The sequence below is a fragment of the Drosophila teissieri genome, chromosome 2R (genome assembly GCF_016746235.2).
Source record: "Drosophila teissieri strain GT53w chromosome 2R, Prin_Dtei_1.1, whole genome shotgun sequence".
Lineage (NCBI taxonomy): Eukaryota > Metazoa > Arthropoda > Insecta > Diptera > Drosophilidae > Drosophila > Drosophila teissieri.
Genome location: NC_053030.1, coordinates 19,156,209 through 19,175,840, shown reverse-complemented (window position 1 = coordinate 19,175,840; position 19,632 = coordinate 19,156,209). Strand labels below are relative to the sequence as shown.

The 19,632-nt window shown below is 47.2% G+C and overlaps 8 protein-coding genes across 8 annotated transcripts; 6 read left to right on the top strand and 2 right to left on the bottom strand.

Moving 5' to 3' along the window:
- Positions 1-2,828: 2,828 nt before the first annotated feature.
- LOC122612445 (sex determination protein fruitless) lies at positions 2,829-6,378 on the top strand. Its single transcript, XM_043786070.1, has one exon. It carries the CDS (start codon positions 3,209-3,211, stop codon positions 5,198-5,200), a length of 1,992 nt encoding a protein of 663 aa, XP_043642005.1. The 5' UTR covers positions 2,829-3,208; the 3' UTR covers positions 5,201-6,378.
- Positions 6,379-6,576: 198 nt separating this feature from the next.
- Positions 6,577-9,108, bottom strand: LOC122612446 (zinc finger protein 33A). Its single transcript, XM_043786071.1, has 5 exons — positions 8,669-9,108; positions 7,892-8,602; positions 7,490-7,832; positions 7,251-7,428; positions 6,577-7,178 (listed from the first exon to the last, which is right to left on the bottom strand). Exons 1-5 carry the CDS (start codon positions 8,897-8,899, stop codon positions 6,734-6,736), a joined length of 1,908 nt encoding a protein of 635 aa, XP_043642006.1. The 5' UTR covers positions 8,900-9,108; the 3' UTR covers positions 6,577-6,733.
- Positions 9,109-10,158: 1,050 nt separating this feature from the next.
- Positions 10,159-11,452, top strand: LOC122614099 (arylalkylamine N-acetyltransferase-like 2). The gene is made up of 2 exons (XM_043788575.1): positions 10,159-10,218; positions 10,546-11,452. The coding sequence occupies exon 2, from the start codon at positions 10,587-10,589 to the stop codon at positions 11,253-11,255; it is 669 nt and encodes a 222-aa protein (XP_043644510.1). The 5' UTR covers positions 10,159-10,218; positions 10,546-10,586; the 3' UTR covers positions 11,256-11,452.
- Positions 11,453-12,340: 888 nt separating this feature from the next.
- LOC122614205 (putative N(4)-(beta-N-acetylglucosaminyl)-L-asparaginase GE19290) lies at positions 12,341-13,666 on the top strand. The gene is made up of 2 exons (XM_043788730.1): positions 12,341-12,524; positions 12,583-13,666. The coding sequence occupies exons 1-2, from the start codon at positions 12,469-12,471 to the stop codon at positions 13,664-13,666; spliced, it is 1,140 nt and encodes a 379-aa protein (XP_043644665.1). The 5' UTR covers positions 12,341-12,468.
- A 1,105-nt stretch (positions 13,667-14,771) lies between these two features.
- On the top strand, positions 14,772-16,004 carry LOC122612768 (putative N(4)-(beta-N-acetylglucosaminyl)-L-asparaginase GD10667). The gene is made up of 2 exons (XM_043786588.1): positions 14,772-14,846; positions 14,903-16,004. Exons 1-2 carry the CDS (start codon positions 14,794-14,796, stop codon positions 15,987-15,989), a joined length of 1,140 nt encoding a protein of 379 aa, XP_043642523.1. The 5' UTR covers positions 14,772-14,793; the 3' UTR covers positions 15,990-16,004.
- Positions 16,005-16,411: 407 nt separating this feature from the next.
- On the top strand, positions 16,412-17,086 carry LOC122612769 (arylalkylamine N-acetyltransferase-like 2). Its single transcript, XM_043786589.1, has one exon. It carries the CDS (start codon positions 16,412-16,414, stop codon positions 17,084-17,086), a length of 675 nt encoding a protein of 224 aa, XP_043642524.1.
- A 216-nt stretch (positions 17,087-17,302) lies between these two features.
- On the top strand, positions 17,303-18,205 carry LOC122612771 (peptidyl-prolyl cis-trans isomerase Fkbp12). The gene is made up of 3 exons (XM_043786590.1): positions 17,303-17,457; positions 17,620-17,690; positions 17,752-18,205. The coding sequence occupies exons 1-3, from the start codon at positions 17,421-17,423 to the stop codon at positions 17,968-17,970; spliced, it is 327 nt and encodes a 108-aa protein (XP_043642525.1). The 5' UTR covers positions 17,303-17,420; the 3' UTR covers positions 17,971-18,205.
- A 158-nt stretch (positions 18,206-18,363) lies between these two features.
- On the bottom strand, positions 18,364-19,451 carry LOC122613600 (protein lin-37 homolog). Its single transcript, XM_043787837.1, has 2 exons — positions 19,436-19,451; positions 18,364-19,371 (listed from the first exon to the last, which is right to left on the bottom strand). Exon 2 carries the CDS (start codon positions 19,359-19,361, stop codon positions 18,558-18,560), a length of 804 nt encoding a protein of 267 aa, XP_043643772.1. The 5' UTR covers positions 19,362-19,371; positions 19,436-19,451; the 3' UTR covers positions 18,364-18,557.
- Positions 19,452-19,632: the final 181 nt, after the last annotated feature.

Below are 19,632 nucleotides of genomic sequence, written 5' to 3'. Positions count from 1 at the left end.
ATAAAAAATCAAGAAATCGAAGGGTTATCGTCCGAGGGGTCGAAGGGGTCGAGACATATGCAAATTAATCGCGTTGCAGGCCGAAACTGCATTCAATTATGCATTGATTGCCGAAGGTCGTTACTTTATCTGTACACTTAAATCCAAATCCGAATTTGCATAACTAAGAAGTTGTGGCAGAAAAAGGCCGAAAGAGAGAAAATAGAGAAAAGCGAGGAAATTAGAAAATATACGAAAATATACGAAAAGGCAAGGCGACAAAGTATCAAAACAGGCAGTTCAAAATGGCGACGAATGCCGCGGAGCAGTGGAATGAGAAGAAAGGGTGTCGAATCGAATCAAGATCGAACTACGAGAGACCCGAGACCAGTTTTCCACGCAACCTGCTTAAATTCGTGTATTAACCGAACAGAAAAAAAATAGAAACGTAAAAAATGCAGTCGCCAAAAAAGAAAAAGAGTGGCAGACAGCTATGGCCCTCTCCCTCGCACGCACTGCATCCAATGGCAGCAGTCATATATGCAGCACGCACACACATGCACACGCACACACACAGGCATGCACACACGCAATCGCAATCTCGCTCACGCACAAAACTGCAACTGCGCGAAAGAGAGGGCGCGAGGGTGGATTCGTAGCACAGTTTTCCCGTTTCCCCTGCGCATTCGAACAGTTTGGCTCGCCGCTCGCCGCTCTCTCGCTCTCACCCTCCGTGCATCGCTCCATCCCGCTCTGCCAGCGCTCGGGAAATTTGGTCTTCAATGACTTGCTGCACACGAAAACCGTGGCAGTTTTATTCAAGTTTGAGCGCTCGAATCTGCAACAACGTGCACGCAAAACTCTCAAAATTTCCTCAAAAACATCCAAATCACAAGGCGAGCGGAAAACTCAAGTAAAACGCTAAACGTGTCGCAGTTTCTTGGAAAATATCTAATATTTTTGGCAACATCTCGTGTTTTGTGCAACTTTGTGTGTGTGTGTGTTTGATGGTGTGGAGCAGAAGAGCGAACAACCATTACAAAAATACCAACTAAATTAAAGAAAACTCTGTACTGAGAATGTGAAAACATTTTAAACAACGAAACAATACAAGTTGAAACAAAAAACTGAATGCAAAATACCCTATAAAGTGTGCCAGCAACCAACTTGGTCACTTAGCACCATCGATACTGTGCCCCACCTGCGGCATATTCATTATTTCGTGGTAAGGCTAAAAAAAATTTTTTTAGAAATTTAAACTTTAACTCAGAAGGAAAGATGGTTTCTTATATATTAAGAGTTAGTCTTTATTACTGAGTAGCACAGTGCTCTTCGTTGGCCTTTAAATTTCCGAATTATTTTTGGTGTAATTTCGCAATTTTCGAGCCCAATACGTGTCAAAAAAAAAAAAAAAATAGGCACTACAAAAAATGAAAACTGGAAACCCTAAGCCCAAGCCAAACCGGTTTCCAAGTGCATTCGCCTCAATGACGTTTGTGATAAGTTTAATTAAACGAAACGTTTTGCCCACAAAATGGTGGCCACTGTTGGCGAGCGCTGTTAGCAAAAGTTGGCCAAAGCTTTCCGCTTTCCGCCGGGAGCTTTCGTTCCATTTGGCGATCGTGGCGTATACGCAATGCGCGATCTTTGAGATCTTCGAGGCGTTGAGGCGTCGCCTTTATGGCATTATTATAACCGCATCTAATGCGCTTGCTTCTTGCTGCCAAATCGCTTACCTGCTCGGTGTTGCGCAAATCGGGAGTGGGAATGGGAATGCGATTGGGATTGGGATCTCCGCAGGTTGCCCATTATCCTGTCGGCTAGACAATGGCTAGACAACAACAATTGATGATCTCTTGCGCATTTTCCGCAGACAATAATGCGATCGTTTGTTTGCCGCCTTTGTCTGATTGTCCGCATTTCTTTTCTCATCTTTTTTTTTTGCCATATACCTATATACCTTCTGGTTTATTTTTTACGCTGCCTCGCCCCTTTGACATTTTCCTCTTGTTGTCTGATTGCCATTATCGTTTTTTGGGGCGGGGTGGATCCTGTGCCACTCTACCTGTTGGTAACTGAATATTCACACACGCCACATGGCCGAAATTCGGGATGCGAACTCCTTGACGAATGGCCAACACATGACGCCAGGATGTCCAGGGTGCCCAGGATGCCAGCATATGGCGTCCACTCGAATCTGAAACTCAACTCGACCACAGCCCGAGTGCCGAATTTGAAGTCATGCCAAGGACAAGGGCATAGGCATATGGCCTGTCTTGCGCCCCCGCACCCTCGTCTTTTTGTACACGAAATGAATGAAAATTATTGCAAGTTTTTCAGCCACATTTTCCCTTATTTTCCGTGCCTTCCCATTTCCATTTCCCGATTCCAGGCAGCACGGTGGCAGGCAGCGTTAAAAAAAAGCCAGCCTGATATTATACATATAGATTTGAATATGTATATGTATGCGTAAAAGTAAAACGCGCGAAAAGCAGCCGGAAAAATACGCGCACACATCTTTCGAGGGATGTTTGCATATTTTTTTCCCCCATTTTTCCTGCACGTTTTCCTCGCCACCACCACCGCCACCCACTGCCAACTCCCCCATTTTACTTTCACTTTTTTACGGCGCATAAAACTTCGGGGGGTGGTGAAGGGCATAAATTTAACAGGCAAGATTTTCCGCGAAAAAAAAGGAAATGGTGGAACTGGAGGTGGAAGTGGATGTGGAGGAGCGACCATCCCCAATTTCGCACACCTGACTTCCATTTGCCCACCTGGGTGTGTGTGAGCTTCTGTGTGCTTCTGTGCTTCCTGTTGATTTTAGCAACCCATGCGAAATTTGAAATGTGCCTCTCCAACCCTCTGACATTTGCCAAAATCTGGTCGCTTGGCCGAGGCTCTAAAACTCGTACTAATTGCCATTTTCTACGCTTGTTCTCTTCTCATTACCGGTAACCAGGCAACCAGGTGATCCGTAGGCCTTAAACTGGCGCTCAAGGTCAGGAAGCATCTATCCTTCTACTCGCCGACGCTGCTGAGCGCCGCCTTCACCAGTCTGAACGGTGTGTACAACAACAGCAGCAACAGCAGCGATCCCGCTCCGGACGAGGAGCCCGACCAGCCAGCGAGCCAGCACCACAACCACAACCACCATTCAAGGGTGAGCCACCACATTCCGCGGGAGCCCAAGCAGGACAGGGAGCGCGAGACGGAGCGCGACCAGGAGATGGGCGGCCCAACGGCGCCGGTGGCCAGCAGCGGCGAGGTGGGTCAGACGTACTGCCTCCGCTGGAACAACCACCAGACCAATCTGGTACAGATACTGCACGCCCTGCACGAGGTGGGCAGCTATGTGGACTGCAGCCTGGTGGTGGACGATGAGCAGTTCCAGGCCCATCGCGTCGTTCTGGCGGCCAATTCACCATATTTCCAGCACATCCTCAAGGATGTGCCGCAGGACCACTGCAGCATTATACTGCCGGGAGTGAAGGGCTTCGAGATTGCCGCCCTGCTGCAGTACATGTACACAGGCGAGACGACGGTGACCAAGAGCCAGGAGCCGGAGATCCTGCGCACGGCCAAGGAGCTGCAGGTTAAGGGTCTGTACGACAACTTGATGAAGTTCAATCATGCCAGCGTCACGCCCACCTCCAGTTCGGGAGCTGGCGGAGCCAAGCCCCAGAACGGATCAGCATCCAACCACTCGTCATCCGTGATCTCCACATCCACACACATCTCGCCCAGTGCCGCCATCTCGAGCAGCTGTTCGCCACCACCGCCGCCGCAGTTTGGCTATCAGCCGGGCTACAGCCACTATCCGCAGCAGCAGCCCATGTCGGCCAGTCAAATTCCGGCCGGTGAGGCTCCACTGACCCCCACCCAGGCCACGCCCCATTCGGCGGCCTCGGGAGCGGGAGAAGCCGGCGGCCAGTGGCCACTGACACCCTCCGCCGCCGCCGCCATGTTGAACTCTGTGTACGAATCCGCCGCCGATATGAATCCTCTCAAGCGCAAGAAGCTGTCGGCCATTTCAAGCATGCTCCTGAGTGGAAATCGCGACACACCCATCCTGAGAAACGTTCTGGCCCAAGCTAATCCCGCTGACTCCTCGCAACCCGGACCCATGAATGCCAATGGAGAGAAGACGCCCACTCATCCACACCAGACCACCCAGCTTCCAGCCGGATTGGGAGTAAGTGGAGGCGAGCGCAACCACAGCTTCAATGGCTCCGACTACGGCGGCGACAAGGAACCACTCTCGCCCTACACAGATCGTTCCTTCGAGGAGGAGACCGGCCAGTCCGGCGGCAAGAAGCCGGAATGGAAGCGGTACAAGCAGTATACCAGAGCGGACATGATGTGCGCCATCCAGGCGGTGAGGGAGGGTATGAGTGCCCTGCAGGCGAGCAGGAAGTACGGTCTGCCCAGTCGCACCCTCTACGACAAAGTCCGTAAGCTGAACATCACCACGGGACGTGGCACCCACCGCACACCCAAACGCAGTCCTCCGGGCGCTGAGTCCTCGCAGGGCTTTTCATATTCCGCTGCGGCAGCCGCTGCTGCCCACAACTACGGACATGGACATGGACATGGCCATCACTCGGAGGTGAAGCGTGATCAGAAGGTGGACCATGTGCCCGCCCATCACGGCATGCCGCCCACCATTCCACCCTCGGCTGCGGCCCTCCTGGATCACGCTTTCCTCCAGCAGGCTCTGGAGAACCGTGGTGGTGACATGGCCGGCCGCGAGGCTCTCCATGCCATGGCTCTGGCCGCAGCCGCCCATGCCGCTGCCAATCGCCTGTCCAGCAGTCCGGCGGAGATGGACCAGCGCTCCAATGGCCATGGCATGCGGTCGCCAAGTCCGCAAGGTCGTCACTACCCGCACGAGCAGGAGGCCATGGACTTGGAGATGGAGAAGCACGAGCAGAATGTTATCAAGCGGGAACGCGACCAGGACGAGCGTGAGGATGCGGACGATGAGGAGGATCACGAGCAAGAGCACGTGGAGGATCTGTCGCTGGCCAGGAAGGAGCGGCCACCATCGCCCTACTCGCCCCAGCCAACCGAGGGTGGTGCCGGCGTGATCATGCACGCCAGCAGTGCGTCCGCCAATGGCAAGGATCACGAGGACTACCCATCCTCGCCGCAGTTCGTGCCCATTGGACTGAAGAGGGAGCTGTTGGAAGGCGAGGACGCTCAGGCCCGGGCCGACTGATTGACGCTCACCATGGCCTGGCAGTATGCCACGGACAGCCTAGACTCCTTGGAGTAGGCCAGGCTTAGATAGCAAATCCTATTGTTCAAACGCAATTAGATTCATCCTTGTGTTACTTTCCTTACTTACCATCGGCGACTCAGGCGCCGACCAGCGTTGGTGAAGCTTTAAACGAAGAAACCTCATCCCAGTCGTTGTGGGAATCATCCGCACCAGCACCTGGCACCCATCGAAAATCAAACCCACACACTAAACTAAATTGTTGTCAGCATCACTTTGTGCCTAAAAACAGAAATGTTAGGATATAGTATAGTAGTATAGGTCAGCATAGAATACAGAATACAGAATACAAATAGATACCCTAGGCTAGGCACTCGTAGGCCATCTTTGGAAACCAGCTAGTTGTAGGCCTTAAAACAGTTCTACTCCACCCATCCCAGATGCCGGCCAACTGACAAACTAAGAGAGATGCGTATGCATATGTAAACCCACTTACATGAGACTGAAGGCGGCATCGGATGGAGGCGGTGGAGAAGCTAACTAAGGACAGAGCAGAAGAGGCTCCCATCAGAATGGGTTGGCGTGTTAGCTACACCTTGTACAACTTTGTTAAATGCCAGTGATTTGTTTTAAAAATTATTAGCACTAGATTATTTATAACGACCATGCATGTACGTGGCCTTACTTTTATGATTTTCGAATCGAAGAGAGAACACAGAAGATCCCACTTGAACAGAACTACCTCAAATAGCGTATCTTTGTTAGCCTCATGTTATCCTGTTAGCGAGATATTTAAATCGTCCTGGGTTGAATTTATAAGACTGACACCGACTCAAACGTACCACGAGCAAGAGCACACGCATTAAAATAAAATTACAAACTAAACTTAATTACGAATCGAGATCCTTAGTTGAAAATCTGTAATCTGTAAGTTTCCCGCAAATTGATTAGTTATAAGGCCATCAACTAAATGTAAGAACTTAAACGTAAACTATTTATAAGGCAAACAAAACAAACAAAACAAAACAAAACACATGAAAACATGCGCTGGGGGCAATGCAATAGGCTCTTTAATTATAAACACCTACACTTATGCAACTATATAGTCGTACGGTCGATAATGTTAAATTGTTATACGAGTAACTCTGTACATAGCATCATAGTCCACACAAACACATGCAAATTCTAGATCTAGTTTTAAGTATTCCGAATTGTACTGCAATTTAAATTATCCCTAGACACCCGACTTTCATCATGTAAAGATCAGCGAAGAAACGCGAAATAAACTGACTGAAGAATCAAATAACTAATACGTTTTTTTTCTGACAACGGCACAATATTTATTATAAAAAATACCAATATCTAATTTTACTAGATTGGTGCTAGATAATCCAAGGAGAACGCGATAGTCGAACGCCTCGTTGCTCGGATAAAGAGTGTGCTTATAAACACATTAAACTCCAATAGTAACGGGTAGCATGACCTATTCGTATATATTGCAGACGAAGAACGGAGCTCACAACAAGTTCGTAATCAGTGACATCCAACGCAGTTTGGATTTCGCTCCTCAAAATCGCAAATTCCGATGGCAAAACGAAATGGCTTATGTTGGGGCAAGTGCATGGGCTGCGTGGAGGGCATCGGCATTCGCGGAATATAGAACTCACGCTCTTCGTACGTCTTAACAATTCGAGGACAGTCCGCTGACCGGGGCCCATGGCAGTTGACAATCGAGAGGGAACGATCAATGCTGATGAGGGGCTCATCGTTGGGACTGTGCCCCCGCTGTTTGCAATGGGCCAGCAGCTTGGCCTCGCTAAGGAACTCCAATCGGCAGAAGTTGCAGTGATAGTTGATCCCTTTCTTGTGCAGCTGGAAGTGGCGGTCCAACTGGTGCTGCAATTCAAACTCATCCCGGCACTTATGGCAAATGTAGAGGCCGCGGTTCTGGAGATGCATATGGTAGTCTAGGAAGACTCTGAAAAAATCAACATTCATTGAGTATTCCAATCAAATGAGAGTTACTACTTATAAGTTCGTTGCGACTTACTTGCTGGTGAAGACATCGCCGCACTTGTGACAGTAGAACCAGCTCATCTTCCAGTGCTCCATGTAATCGTGCTTCATTAGAGCTACTAGGGTGTCCGTCTGGTAGCCACAGCCCGGCGTAAAACAAGTGAATGCTTTCAGTCGCACCTGCGTCTTAAGCAGGTCAAGTAGGTAAAGATCTGCCAGCGAATTGCAGCATTTTTAAATACAGATCGATAACATATTTCAATAGATATTTACCATACTCTTTGTCGGTGGTCATATGCGTTTCCACCATCCCGTAGTCTCCGTACAGAAGGGAGAGATTACCAGCGCTATTGCTATTGCTGCGACTGTGGTTAACGATCCAGTCACCAGTAAAGTTCATACGTCGTGCGTACATGGCATCCTCCTGCTCGTCATCGCCCTCTTCAAGTTCATCGCCATCGCTTTCATTCTCTTCATCGTCATAGTCCTCATCCACGTCGTACCTTTCCCAGGCTTCGGAGCAAGCCCGTGAGCGAGAGCGCGTGGAGCATGCCCTTGGCACCCGGGAGAACTGAATGGTTTGCCCTGAATCCTCCCGCTCCAGGTTTGCTAAGGCCTGTTCAGATAATCAGTATAGATAAATATATACAGTTTTTTGGATGCATGCATATTAACCTCTTGCTTGGCCTGGCAGATGGTGTGATGCATTTCCCACTCGTACTTCGTGTCCAACTGAGCATCGCACAAGTCACAAGGATATCGCTGCTGATGCTTCAACCGCTCATGCTGCCGCTTCATGATCATGGTTTCGAATTCTGCATCACAATGCCGACAGTAGTATATGCGCGCGGAACGGGTAACTCTGGATAGCGATTCTCCATCGTAGCTAGCCTCATTGAGCACACGACATTTGGCGCGCGAAGGACGTGGCTGCTTTCTGCGTGTCTTGGAGCAGCGCCTCAAGTGCAGGGCGTAGTAGTCTCGCCGAAAATAGGCTCGACCACATTCATGGCACTCCAGCCGCGTTCGCCATTTCCAGCCCTCCGCTTGCTTCTCTTCCGTATCCTTAGCCGATGGAGAGTAGGGTTGCTGGGCGAGGTATACTTCCAGCACGGAGCAGGAGGAAGGCGAGCTGCGAACGCTCTGCCCGCTGTGCGCCACCTCCTCCTGACTCTCTATCAGGGTGGTGGACACTTCCGCATCGGCAATGGGTGGACTGTGCTGGCTGGGCGAAGTAGTGGTGGTTGTCACCTTGGTGGTTTCTCCTCCGGAACGCTGCAGCAGTTGCATACGCTGCATCAGGGATCGAGTGACCTCCGAGTGCATGTTCAGCTTGCACACGCACTCCACGCAAATGGCCTTTAAAGTGGATCGGATTACATCGGCCTGGAAATGAAAGAAATCTTAGAGTTGGCCTGGGCGTCAGGATGGAATCGTTTCCCGGGTACTCACGTGGATCTTCCAGTCGCGACTCAGGCGACGTTGCATCACATGGTTGGAGCGCAGATCCAAGAGAGCCGAGGCCTTCGCGGCACCACATATGGTGCAATTGGCATCGTTGGCTTCCGCCTCCCGCTCGGCCCCTACATGATTCTGTACCGGTTCCCCGCGATTGGCTTTTTCAACGGAGCAACTGCCGTCGGTGCTGGTGGGTTCCGGGTCCGGAACTGTGGCATCCTGCATCCTGCTGCAAAATGCGTGCTGCTGGGTGGGAAATGGCACACGGCTTGGGTTTCCGCCGGTTTCCGCTGGTCTCAATCTCTTCCACTTGATCTCTATGTCATTCCTGTTCGGAATTACCTGCGTCAGTCAAAAAACTACCGTCGAAAACGCCGAATTCTAAGCGTTTTTATCTCGTAAATATTTTTTGAAGAGTAGAATGCAGTGTGACCGTAATGGTGGTAGAGAATATATACCACAGCAGACTTCAAAGGTCTGGCAGCGCTAAACTAAGTCCGTTACCGTTAATTCTATACGCGCCTAAACGTATTCATATTCATACCCATACTCAATTGGGGATTAAAAGTTAATTGCCTAATTGGGTATAAATAAACACACTTACTATCCAAGTTCCACGGAGTGTACTTTTAAAATCACTTAAACACTGAACCATAACGCCATAACGCTGACCATAAAGTGGAACAGGTAACAGGTAGCTCACAAACCACTGACATATCTCTGCCCGCATGGCTTCCACCGGAAGGAGAGAGGGCAGGAAGCGCATGAGGATGTCTCCATCGCAAGTGGTCACAGCGGCGCTCACTTCGTTATCCGCATGGGCAGCGGAGCGTCCCCAACACGTCCAGGCATCGTGTGGCGTAGTCCGTTGGTGGAGGTGCCCACGTGGATGTAGCCCTCCTCATCGATGGCTTCCTTGGTGATGGTGATGATGTCGTGGTTATCGGGACTGATGTCGATTCGCTCCGATTTCGTGGCATCTGCATCCCATGTGGTCCAGTTCTTGTAGAGAAAGGAGGTCCTCATGGCTCTTCTGATCCGGCGCAGATCCCCCACTGCACCACCTCCATTGTGCCTCCATCCAAAAGCAAGGCATTAAGGCAAGTATCTCCGCGCTCGTCAAGATCGAAAGTAAATTTGGCACTATCTATGATTATATATTTTATATGTAGTTCGCATAACAATCTGATGCTGATCAATCAGCATAACTGGATTTTTGGGGGGCGCGTGCTTTTAGTTATGCCAAAAAGGTTTTCAGTTAATCACGTTATTTCGCACTGATAAAATGTTTCAAGTTATTCTCTGAAATCTCATGAAATCTCAATAATATACGTTCCGTTATTAATTTATTTTTCTTTTCAGTATAGCTTGAAAGGTTATTAAATTTTATTATTTTATTTGATTTATTCTACATTTTCCATATTATACATCAATGAGCAATAATAATAATACACATTCAAAAATTCATTTTTCGATGTCGCCATTATCGTCGTAAACCGGCTTGGAACGTACGCAGTCGGGTGCCGAGGTAGTACCATGGCTAGGTATAATGGCGAATTCGGCTACATGGTCAGTAGTCCGGGACAACAAGTGCGCAAAACTAGCAACTTTTGTGCGTTTCTCAATTTCTAAATATAAATGAAAACAGATGGTCATTATGATAACCTTTTGCATTAAAGAATGCCTATTAGTTTTGACCTCCCGGTAGATTCTTAGCGTATTTTAATCACCTCAATCGCATCCTGTTGTTTTGGTAAATAGTAAAAATGAGCTATGTCATTGAGAAGATTATAGTTGTCAAGTTGAAATTGGTTGTCGGCCTAGTTTGGTTTCTATAAAAGGCTCGTCCAATATTGAAGAATAAACCATAGTGCACCACACCGGGAAACCGAAAAGCCGCGATTAATCCACCATGATACTTAGTCAAAAAGATGGCATAACAGTGCGAGTTATGAAGGAGTCTGACTATCCAATAGTAAAAACCTTCTTGAGGGACTACTTTCACTACGATGAACCCATGGGAATGGGCCTTGAGGAGCAAATTCATCTGCAACACGAGGAGGAAGTGGATAGGCAATACCTGGCGGTAATCACTCAGGGACTGTCCATAGTCGCGTTGGACGATAACAATGGAGGACTACTGGTTGGCATTGCCGTGGCTGAGACGATGGATCGCAGCGAAATGGCAAAGCAGCACAAGGAAGCCGACGAAATGGAGCCCAATGCCTTGGGTCGCAGCAGGAAGTTGATAGCCAAAATGGAGCGCGAAGCGAAGATTTTCGAACGCTTCGGAGTCTCCTCCTACATGAATCTGCTGGCCATCTCCGTTCACCCCTCTATGAGGAAAAGAGGTCTATTGGTCATCCTTTCCCGCTCTCTGCGTGAATTGGGTCGCTTGCGAGGACTTCCACTGTTCATCGGTAGCGGCACCAATTACTACTCCACCCAGGTGGCGATGAAAGAGGGATGTGAGAGCATCCATTCACTGGCCTATGCCGACTACAAGGACGACCACGGCCGACCGATATACAATCCACCAGCGCCCCATACCCACATCCGGGTTTTGGCCGCAAAACTTTAAGTCAACAAGACTTTTCAGTAATTAAGCAAACGTTTAACCTTAGATACTTTGGACTTGACAATTGATAAATGTAGTCGTGCTGGAAACTTAAATCCATATGGAGCAAATAAAGGTATAAAATGTAGAATGGTCTTCTTTATTGTGCAGATATAGTGCTGATTATGAATATATCAACGTATGACTTGGCAGGAATCTCAAAATCTTATACGAAGTCCTCACTTTCCCCAGTTAAGGTATGTTTCTTCAAAGCCGGATTCGAAAAATGTTTATTACTAAAAGAATTGATCAGCGTACCATCCTATTTCATTAATAAATAAAACCAAATCCCCGTTGATAACAACTTCCTCTTCGCCACATAGAACCACCTACGAAATTTAAATATATACTAGGTCAATTGATAAGGCCCGGCCTACCATAGAAAAAATATTTTTAAATGAGTAAGCCCTAACCTTGTCAGCTTTCATTAAAAGAAAGCTCAGTGCAAAATGGGTGCCGCGCGAGCTTACTTTTGACCAAAAACAACGACGAGTTGATGATTCGGAGATGTTTGAAGATGAACCCGAGTTTTTCGTCGATATGTGACAATGGATGAAACATGGCTCCATCAGTTCACTTCGATGTCCAATCGACAGTCATCCACGATGAACCCGCTCCAAGGTGAGCAAAAACCCAATAGTAGGCTACCAAGGTTATGGCGTCGTTATTTAGAGATGCGCGTGGAATCCATTTTCTTTGATTACTTTGAAAAAAGAATTTCCTTTGGTAGGCCTGGGACTTTTCAATCTGATAAGCAAATGAAAATATCAGCATAACTGGATTTTTAGGGGGCGCGTGCTTTTAATTATGCCAAAAACGTTTTTATTCAATCACGTTATTCCGCACTGATAAAATGTTTCGAGTCATTCTCTCAAATCTCTTAAAATCTCAGTAATATACGTTCCATTATTAAATTGGTCTTTTTTTTATTGAACAAATAACTAACTGGATTTTCAATTTTATATGCAGACATTTATTTTTCTTTTCAGTATTGCTTGAAAGGTTATTCAATTTTATTATTTTATTTTATTTATTCTACATTTTCCATGTTATACTTTTTTTTTCTGTGAAAATTTATCCGAGTGCTAAATATTTGTATAATGCCCGCTTTTGGTGATTCCGTTTTATATAAAAACACCTCATTCATCGGAAAACCCTCAGTCTTAAAAATAAAGTTATGAAGACGTTATTGGCGGTATTGACAGGCATCCTGTTTCTGGCATTGTTTGTTAGGTAAGGAAATGAAGACTGATTAAAATGCATCGTTTTTGATATATAGTTTATATTACAGATTTTTATGTACTTACCATGTAACGAACTCTGGACAGAGATCCGCGGCCCCGCTCCTGCCGATGGTTATCAACACCTGGAACTTTTCAGAAGCTAATAAGGAGGCGTGGCGACTGCTCAATCTGGAGAAAGGCGGAGTTGGACAGACGAGGAGCGCCGTTGTGGGCGGTATTTCCATATGCGAAAAGCTGCAATGCGACATGGCCGTTGGCTACGGCGGCAATCCCGACGAGCGCGGAGATACGTCCCTTGATGCCTTGCTTATGGATGGAGGCACCATGGAGGTGGGTGCTGTGGGGGATCTGCGCCGGGTCAAAAGTGCCATCAAGGTGGCGCAGCATGTCATGGAGCACACGCTACACACCCTTCTAGTGGGTGACGGGGCCGACGATTTCGGCATTGCCATGGGATTCCAGAACGAATCACTGAATTCCAACAAAAACATAGCAACTTTGCAAAATTGGACGGCGCACAATTGCCAGCCAAACTTTTGGCGAAATGTGTACCCAGATCCAAGGACCTCCTGCGGTCCCTACAATCCCTTGCCCACATGGGATGCGAATGCCACGCAATCCGAGCGGATCGAGATCGGTCCCGATAACCACGACACCATCACCATGGCCGCCATCGATGAGGAGGGCTACATCCACGTGGGCACCTCCACCAACGGACTACGCCACACGATGCCTGGACGTGTTGGAGACGCTTCGATACCCGGCTCCGCTGCCTATGCGGATAACGAAGTGGGCGCCGCTGTGACCACTGGCGATGGAGACATCCTCATGCGCTTCCTGCCCTCTCTTCTTGCGGTGGAGGCCATGCGGGCGGGCAAAACGCCGGCGGAGGCAGTCGAGTTGGTCATTCAGCGAATCCGAAAGCACGAAACATTTTTCGATGTCGCCATTATCGTTGTAAACCGGCTTGGAACGTACGCAGTCGGGTGCCATGGTACTGGCGTAGCTACGTATAATGGCGAATTCGGCTACATGGTCAGTAGTCCGGGACAACCGGTGCGCACGGAGTCGGTTCCGTGCACAACGGACCATGGACCACCGTCCGAAGCCCACAGGCAAGTTATTTGGTAATGTTTCCTACTTTTGTAAAATAATAAAACTAGCAACTGTTACGCATTTCAAGCACTTTGTACTTGACAATTGATAAATATAGTGGTGCTGGAAACTTAAATCCATACGGAGAAAATAAAGTTATAAAATGAAGAATGGTCTTCTTTATTGTGCAGATATAGTGCTGATTATGAATATATCAACGTATGACTTGGCAGGAATCTCAAAATCTTATACGAAGTCCTCACTTTCCCCAGTTAAGGTATGTTTCTTCAAAGCCGGATTCGAAAAATGTTTATTACTAAAAGAATTGATCAGCGTACCATCCTATTTCATTAAAAATAAAACCAAATCCCGTTGATAACAACTTCCTCTTCGCCACATAGAACCACCTACGAAAATTTAAATATATACCAGGTCAATTGATAAGGCCCGGCCTACCATAGAAAAAATATTTTTAATTGAGTAAGCCCTAACCTTGTCAGCTGTGGGTTCATTAAAAGAAAGCTCAGTGCAAAATGGGTGCGAGCTTACTTTTGACCAAAAACAACGACGAGTTGATGATTCGGAGATGTTTGAATCCGCGTGGACTGCACACGATGAACCCGCTCCAAGGTGAGCAAAAACCCAATAGTAGGCTACCAAGGTTATGGCGTCGTTATTTAGAGATGCGCGTGGAATCCATTTTCTTTGATTACTTTTAAAAAAGAATTTCCTTTGGTAGGCCTAGGACTTTTCAATCTGATAAGCAAATGAAAATATCAGCATAACTGGATTTTTCGGAAATGCGTGCTTTTAATTATGCAAAATACTTTTTAATTCAATCACGTTATTCCGCACTGATAAAATGTTTCGAGTCATTCTCTTAAATATCTTAAAATCTCAGTAATATACGTTCCATTGTTAAATTGGTCTTATTTTTATTTAACAAATGCTTAACTGGATTTTAAATTTTATATGCAGACATTAATTTTCTTTTCAGTATTGCTTGAAAGGTTATTCAATTTTATTATTTTATTATTCTACTTTTTTTTTCTGTGAAAATTTATCCGAGTGCTAAATATTTTTATAATGCCCGCTTTTGGTGATTCCGTTTTATATAAAAACACCTCATTCATCTGAAAACCAACAGTCTTAAAAATAAAGTTATGAAGTTATTGGCGGTATTGACCGGCATCCTGTTGCTGGTATTGTTTGTTAGGTAAGGAAATGAAGACTGATTAAAATGCATCGTTTTTGATATATAAACTATTACAGATTTTTATGTACTTACCATGTAACGAACTCTGGACAGAGATCCACGGCCCCGCTTCTGCCGATGGTTATCAACACCTGGAACTTTCCAGAAGCCAACAAGGAGGCGTGGCGACTGCTCAATCTGGAGAAAGGCGGAATTGGACAGACGAGGAGCGCCGTTGTGGGCGGTATTTCCATGTGCGAAAAGCTGCAATGCGACATGGCCGTTGGCTACGGCGGCAATCCCGACGAGCGCGGAGATACGTCCCTTGATGCCTTGCTTATGGATGGAGGCACCATGGAGGTGGGTGCTGTGGGAGATCTGCGCCGGGTCAAAAGTGCCATCAAGGTGGCGCAGCATGTCATGGAGCACACGCTACACACTCTTCTAGTTGGTGACGGGGCAGACGATTTCGGCATTGCCATGGGATTCCAGAACGAATCACTGAATTCGGACAAAAGCATGGCGATTTGGCAAAATTGGACGTCGCACAACTGCCAACCAAACTTTTGGCGAAATGTGTACCCAGATCCGAGGACCTCCTGCGGTCCCTACAATCCCTTGCCCACATGGGATGCGAATGCCACGCAATCCGAGCGGATCGAGATCGGTCCCGATAACCACGACACCATCACCATGGCCGCCATCGATGAGAAGGGTTACATCCACGTGGGCACCTCCACCAACGGACTACGCCACACGATACCTGGACGTGTTGGAGACGCTTCGATACCCGGCGCCGCTGCCTATGCGGATAACGAAGTGGGCGCCGCTGTGACCACTGGCGATGGAGACATCCTCATGCGCTTCCTGCCCTCTCTTCTTGCGGTGGAGGCCATGCGGGCGGGCAAAACGCCGGCGGAGGCAGTCGAGTTGGTCATTCAGCGAATCCGAAAGCACGAGACATTTTTCGATGCCGCCATTATCGTTGTAAACCGGCTTGGAACGTACGCAGTCGGGTGCCATGGTACTGGCGTGTTTACGTATAATGGCGAATTCCGCTACATGGTCAGTAGTCCGGGACAACCGGTGCGCACGGAGTCGGTTCCGTGCACAACGGACCATGAGAAAACACCGTCCGAAGCCCACAGGCAAGTTATTTGGTAATGTTTCCTACTTTCGTAAAATAATAAAACTAGCAACTTTTACGAATTTCAAGCAAAGGTGTAACCTTAGATACTTTGCACTTGACATTTGATAAATATAGTGGTGCTGGAAACTTAAATCCATACGGAGAAAATAAAGTTATAAAGTGAAGAATGGCCTACTTTATTATGCAGAGATAGTGTTGATTATGAATTTATCAACTTATCACTTGGCAGAAACCAGTCTACTATTTCATTAAAAATAAAACTAAAACCTGTTGATAACAATTATCTCTTCGCCACATTCATGAACTTTTAAACATACATATATGTACATACATATATGATAAGAAATTTGAAAACATTCTCAGAGATCAGCGCTGATGTATAAAAGCCGTGAGTTAGTTTTTCTGTCGGTTAGAGGTTAGCTAGCTCCAGATAGTGATGGTTCCCACGACAATGGAAGGCGTCACGATACGCATCATGTGCCTTGAGGATTATGAAAACGTGAAATCGTATCTGAGGGATGAGTACTATACAGCGGAGCCTCTGTGCCATTCCAGCGGGGAACCCGTTCACCTGCAAAACGAGAAGATTAACGACGCCTTATACCAGTCAATGATCGCAGAGGGCATCAGCCTCGTGGCCCTCGACGAAAACGATGGTGGCCGGATTGTGGGCTTAGTTATGGCATGTGCTATTTACCCCGAGAATGCAAGTGCGGGAGCATTACGCTTAGATGAAACGAAGCTGGAGGATAACGCTTGGACCCGCATATATCATTTAGTAATGAAGGTCAAGCGGGAAGTCAATCTTCATGAGCGCTATGACATCTCGAAGGCGCTGTACTCCGACGTGACCAGCGTGGCCTCCTGGATGAGGGGCAAGGGCCTGGGCTCCCGACTGGCCGCCACTCTGATGGACCTGGGCCGATCCAAGGGTTTCCCCCATATGGTGGCCTTCTGCACCAGCTTCTACTCCGCTCGACAGAAGAAGGCCTTGGGCATGGAGTGCATCTACTCCATTGACTACGCCGACTATAAGGATGATGAGGGACGAGTGGTCTTCGCACCGGCAGCCCCACACACAAAGGTGAGAGTAATGGCAATTAAACTGTGACAGATATTCAAAAATTGAATTGAAATAAAATATTGCTAGTTATGTTTATTTTATACACATCTCGTTTATTCTAGAGAAAAAGTCGCATGAAAAAAATCTAATTCTAGAATAATTTTTAACTTTACTTATTTATCCTATATTAGGATTCAAATTCAAACTAATGCGCGCAAATACAAAATTGCGATTATCGATTATTAGTTTAGATAATAAATCGATATGCTGTATCCCACACACCGACCATCGCCCACCACTAGCTGTCATTCGGCGACGCGACGAACTGAAATCAACGTGCTTATTTTCCGCTCGGAATTTTGCTAGAAAAAAACTAATCGAAATGGGCGTACAAGTGGTTCCAATTGCTAATGGTGATGGTGAGTACTTAATGATTGGATTAAAACCAGCAAGAAATGCAGTAAACTACCGGCATTTCTAACCTATGAAGTGCATTTTCGCGATGCACAATTCGGAAAATTACCTGCGACATTATGGTCGTCTCGCTCACTCACATCCATTTTTGTATTTCCTGCCCGCAGGCAGCACCTTCCCCAAGAATGGCCAAAAGGTCACGGTCCACTACACCGGCACCCTGGACGATGGCACCAAGGTGAGTACTAGTCCCGGTCCTCGCGAGCCACAGCTAACGATCCACCTTCAATCCCACACAGTTCGATTCGTCGCGCGACCGCAACAAGCCCTTCAAGTTCACCATCGGCAAGGGCGAGGTCATCCGTGGCTGGGATGAGGGAGTTGCCCAGTTGAGCGTTGGACAGCGCGCCAAGCTGATCTGCTCGCCGGATTATGCCTACGGAAGCCGTGGCCACCCCGGCGTGATTCCGCCCAACTCCACCCTCACCTTCGACGTCGAGCTGCTCAAGGTCGAATAGGCGCACAGGATGCCTAATGTGTATACCCCCAACCAAATGGCAGGGGGCTGCGGACCGGCGCACCGGCGACGAGCCGAAGAACATCAAAATCGGAACCAGAACAATCCAGCAGCATTTGCCAACCCAAAATAATAATGATAACTTCACACCCAGCTCTAAACTAGAACTAATTTAACCGCAATGGGAACGCATCTTCTACCAATACAAATAAACATTTATTCAAGTCAATGACAAACGGATGTGTTTCTTTTCTAAAAGATTGGAATTACCTACTCAAGTCAGATTCGGTTACCTCTACCTCTTTTTTTTGAATACAAGTACACAACAGCTCTAGTCTTCTTTTTATTTTTAAATCATGAAAATATACAAAATTGCCAGCATAAAAATGTTAAATCGTTTTCTTGATAAACTTGCACTAGTCTATTTGACAAGTTTAATTTTATTTATTATATATAAAGTGTAAAATCATCTTATTCGCATATATATTCAATTCAGTGGTAACAGGATTTTTTTAATCCTTTTTTTTTACAATTAATCCAGGTCATTTTGCATTCTTTATACCCCTTCCGAAATCACCTAGATAAGCTTCAGTTCTTGCAGACCACGTTCATAATCTTGTCAATAACTTCATAGCGCTCCTTTTCGTATTTCTTGATATGCTTCAGCCAGTGTCCGCGCACCTTCTTCCAGCGGTTCACATTCGAGGAAAGCAGATCGAAAGCACTTGCCCCTTCCATAGCCTTCTCCCGCTTCTTTTCCTCCTGGCTAAACTCCAGACGAGGCGGAATTATGGGTAGATCCGTGGACTTTGGCTGCGGCAGCTGCGTGAGCATCTTCATCTCACCGCTTTTCAATTGGGACAGGATCTCCTCGCCGTTGTCCTCACGTTTGGTGGCCGTAAAAGAACCATCTGTTTGAAAAGCGGCCACAGCGGGATTTCTGGGTTGATTCGCCATCCAGGCGCGGCATATGGGGTACAAAGGAGTCCCATCCTGGTATTTGGAAAGGTCCAAACTACGCTCAAACAGGCGCATCACGTAGGACTCGCCGGGAGCCTTCTGGGCTGCTGCCGCTCCGCCAACATTCTTCTTGTAGAGCACTCTCCTGGCCTTGATGCGTCCTCCGGCGGCGGCGGCGGCTGCACTCGACGATGTCGACGGCTTTCCGCTGACGCCCGCAGTAACCGCCTTGACATCTGGCTCCAGCTTGACTTGGAACTGGCGCTGCTGTTGCTGCTGGAGGAGCAGCTTCTTCGAGGGACGGCCCCGAATGGGCAAATCCGACTCTGCATCGTCGTCCGGCGGTTGGTTGGTCGTCTCTGGTTTCTGCTCCTCCCGACGCGACTCCCGAAGGCGCAGGGACATCTCCTTCTTCTTCGGCGTGGTCTTCATTTCTAGAAATCTTTTATTCGAGAGGAAAATTAAGGAAAAACAATTTCGAATGCCAAATCGGAAATCAAACGGACTTGCGGCGCTTCACAACACTGTGATTACACTTCCCCAGTCAACACTACGCAAATCAGTGGTACTACAAAATATACCACACATTTAAGGAACATACGAGTTTGCCGGCTAAACTTTATTTTTTAAAAAGTTTTTTAAATTTCCATTAGATATTTTTTTTATTGTATTTATTATTATATATTAATGTAAAATTAAGGGA

What these genes read in the sequence shown, in the direction of transcription:
- LOC122612445 (XM_043786070.1), top strand. Translation starts at nt 3,209, where the DNA reads ATGGGCGGCCCAACGGCGCCGGTGGCCAGCAGCGGCGAGGTGGGTCAG.
- LOC122612446 (XM_043786071.1), bottom strand. Translation starts at nt 8,899, where the DNA reads ATGCAGGATGCCACAGTTCCGGACCCGGAACCCACCAGCACCGACGGC. An exon ending in GTCGCGACTGGAAGATCCAC is followed by an intron (nt 8,603 to 8,668) that starts GTGAGTACCCGG and finishes TTTCATTTCCAG; the next exon opens with GCCGATGTAATCCGATCCAC. An exon ending in TCTGCCAGGCCAAGCAAGAG is followed by an intron (nt 7,833 to 7,891) that starts GTTAATATGCAT and finishes TTATCTGAACAG; the next exon opens with GCCTTAGCAAACCTGGAGCG.
- LOC122614099 (XM_043788575.1), top strand. Translation starts at nt 10,587, where the DNA reads ATGATACTTAGTCAAAAAGATGGCATAACAGTGCGAGTTATGAAGGAG.
- LOC122614205 (XM_043788730.1), top strand. Translation starts at nt 12,469, where the DNA reads ATGAAGACGTTATTGGCGGTATTGACAGGCATCCTGTTTCTGGCATTG. An exon ending in TTTCTGGCATTGTTTGTTAG is followed by an intron (nt 12,525 to 12,582) that starts GTAAGGAAATGA and finishes TTTATATTACAG; the next exon opens with ATTTTTATGTACTTACCATG.
- LOC122612768 (XM_043786588.1), top strand. Translation starts at nt 14,794, where the DNA reads ATGAAGTTATTGGCGGTATTGACCGGCATCCTGTTGCTGGTATTGTTT. An exon ending in TTGCTGGTATTGTTTGTTAG is followed by an intron (nt 14,847 to 14,902) that starts GTAAGGAAATGA and finishes AAACTATTACAG; the next exon opens with ATTTTTATGTACTTACCATG.
- LOC122612769 (XM_043786589.1), top strand. Translation starts at nt 16,412, where the DNA reads ATGGTTCCCACGACAATGGAAGGCGTCACGATACGCATCATGTGCCTT.
- LOC122612771 (XM_043786590.1), top strand. Translation starts at nt 17,421, where the DNA reads ATGGGCGTACAAGTGGTTCCAATTGCTAATGGTGATG. An exon ending in TCCAATTGCTAATGGTGATG is followed by an intron (nt 17,458 to 17,619) that starts GTGAGTACTTAA and finishes TCCTGCCCGCAG; the next exon opens with GCAGCACCTTCCCCAAGAAT. An exon ending in CCCTGGACGATGGCACCAAG is followed by an intron (nt 17,691 to 17,751) that starts GTGAGTACTAGT and finishes AATCCCACACAG; the next exon opens with TTCGATTCGTCGCGCGACCG.
- LOC122613600 (XM_043787837.1), bottom strand. Translation starts at nt 19,361, where the DNA reads ATGAAGACCACGCCGAAGAAGAAGGAGATGTCCCTGCGCCTTCGGGAG.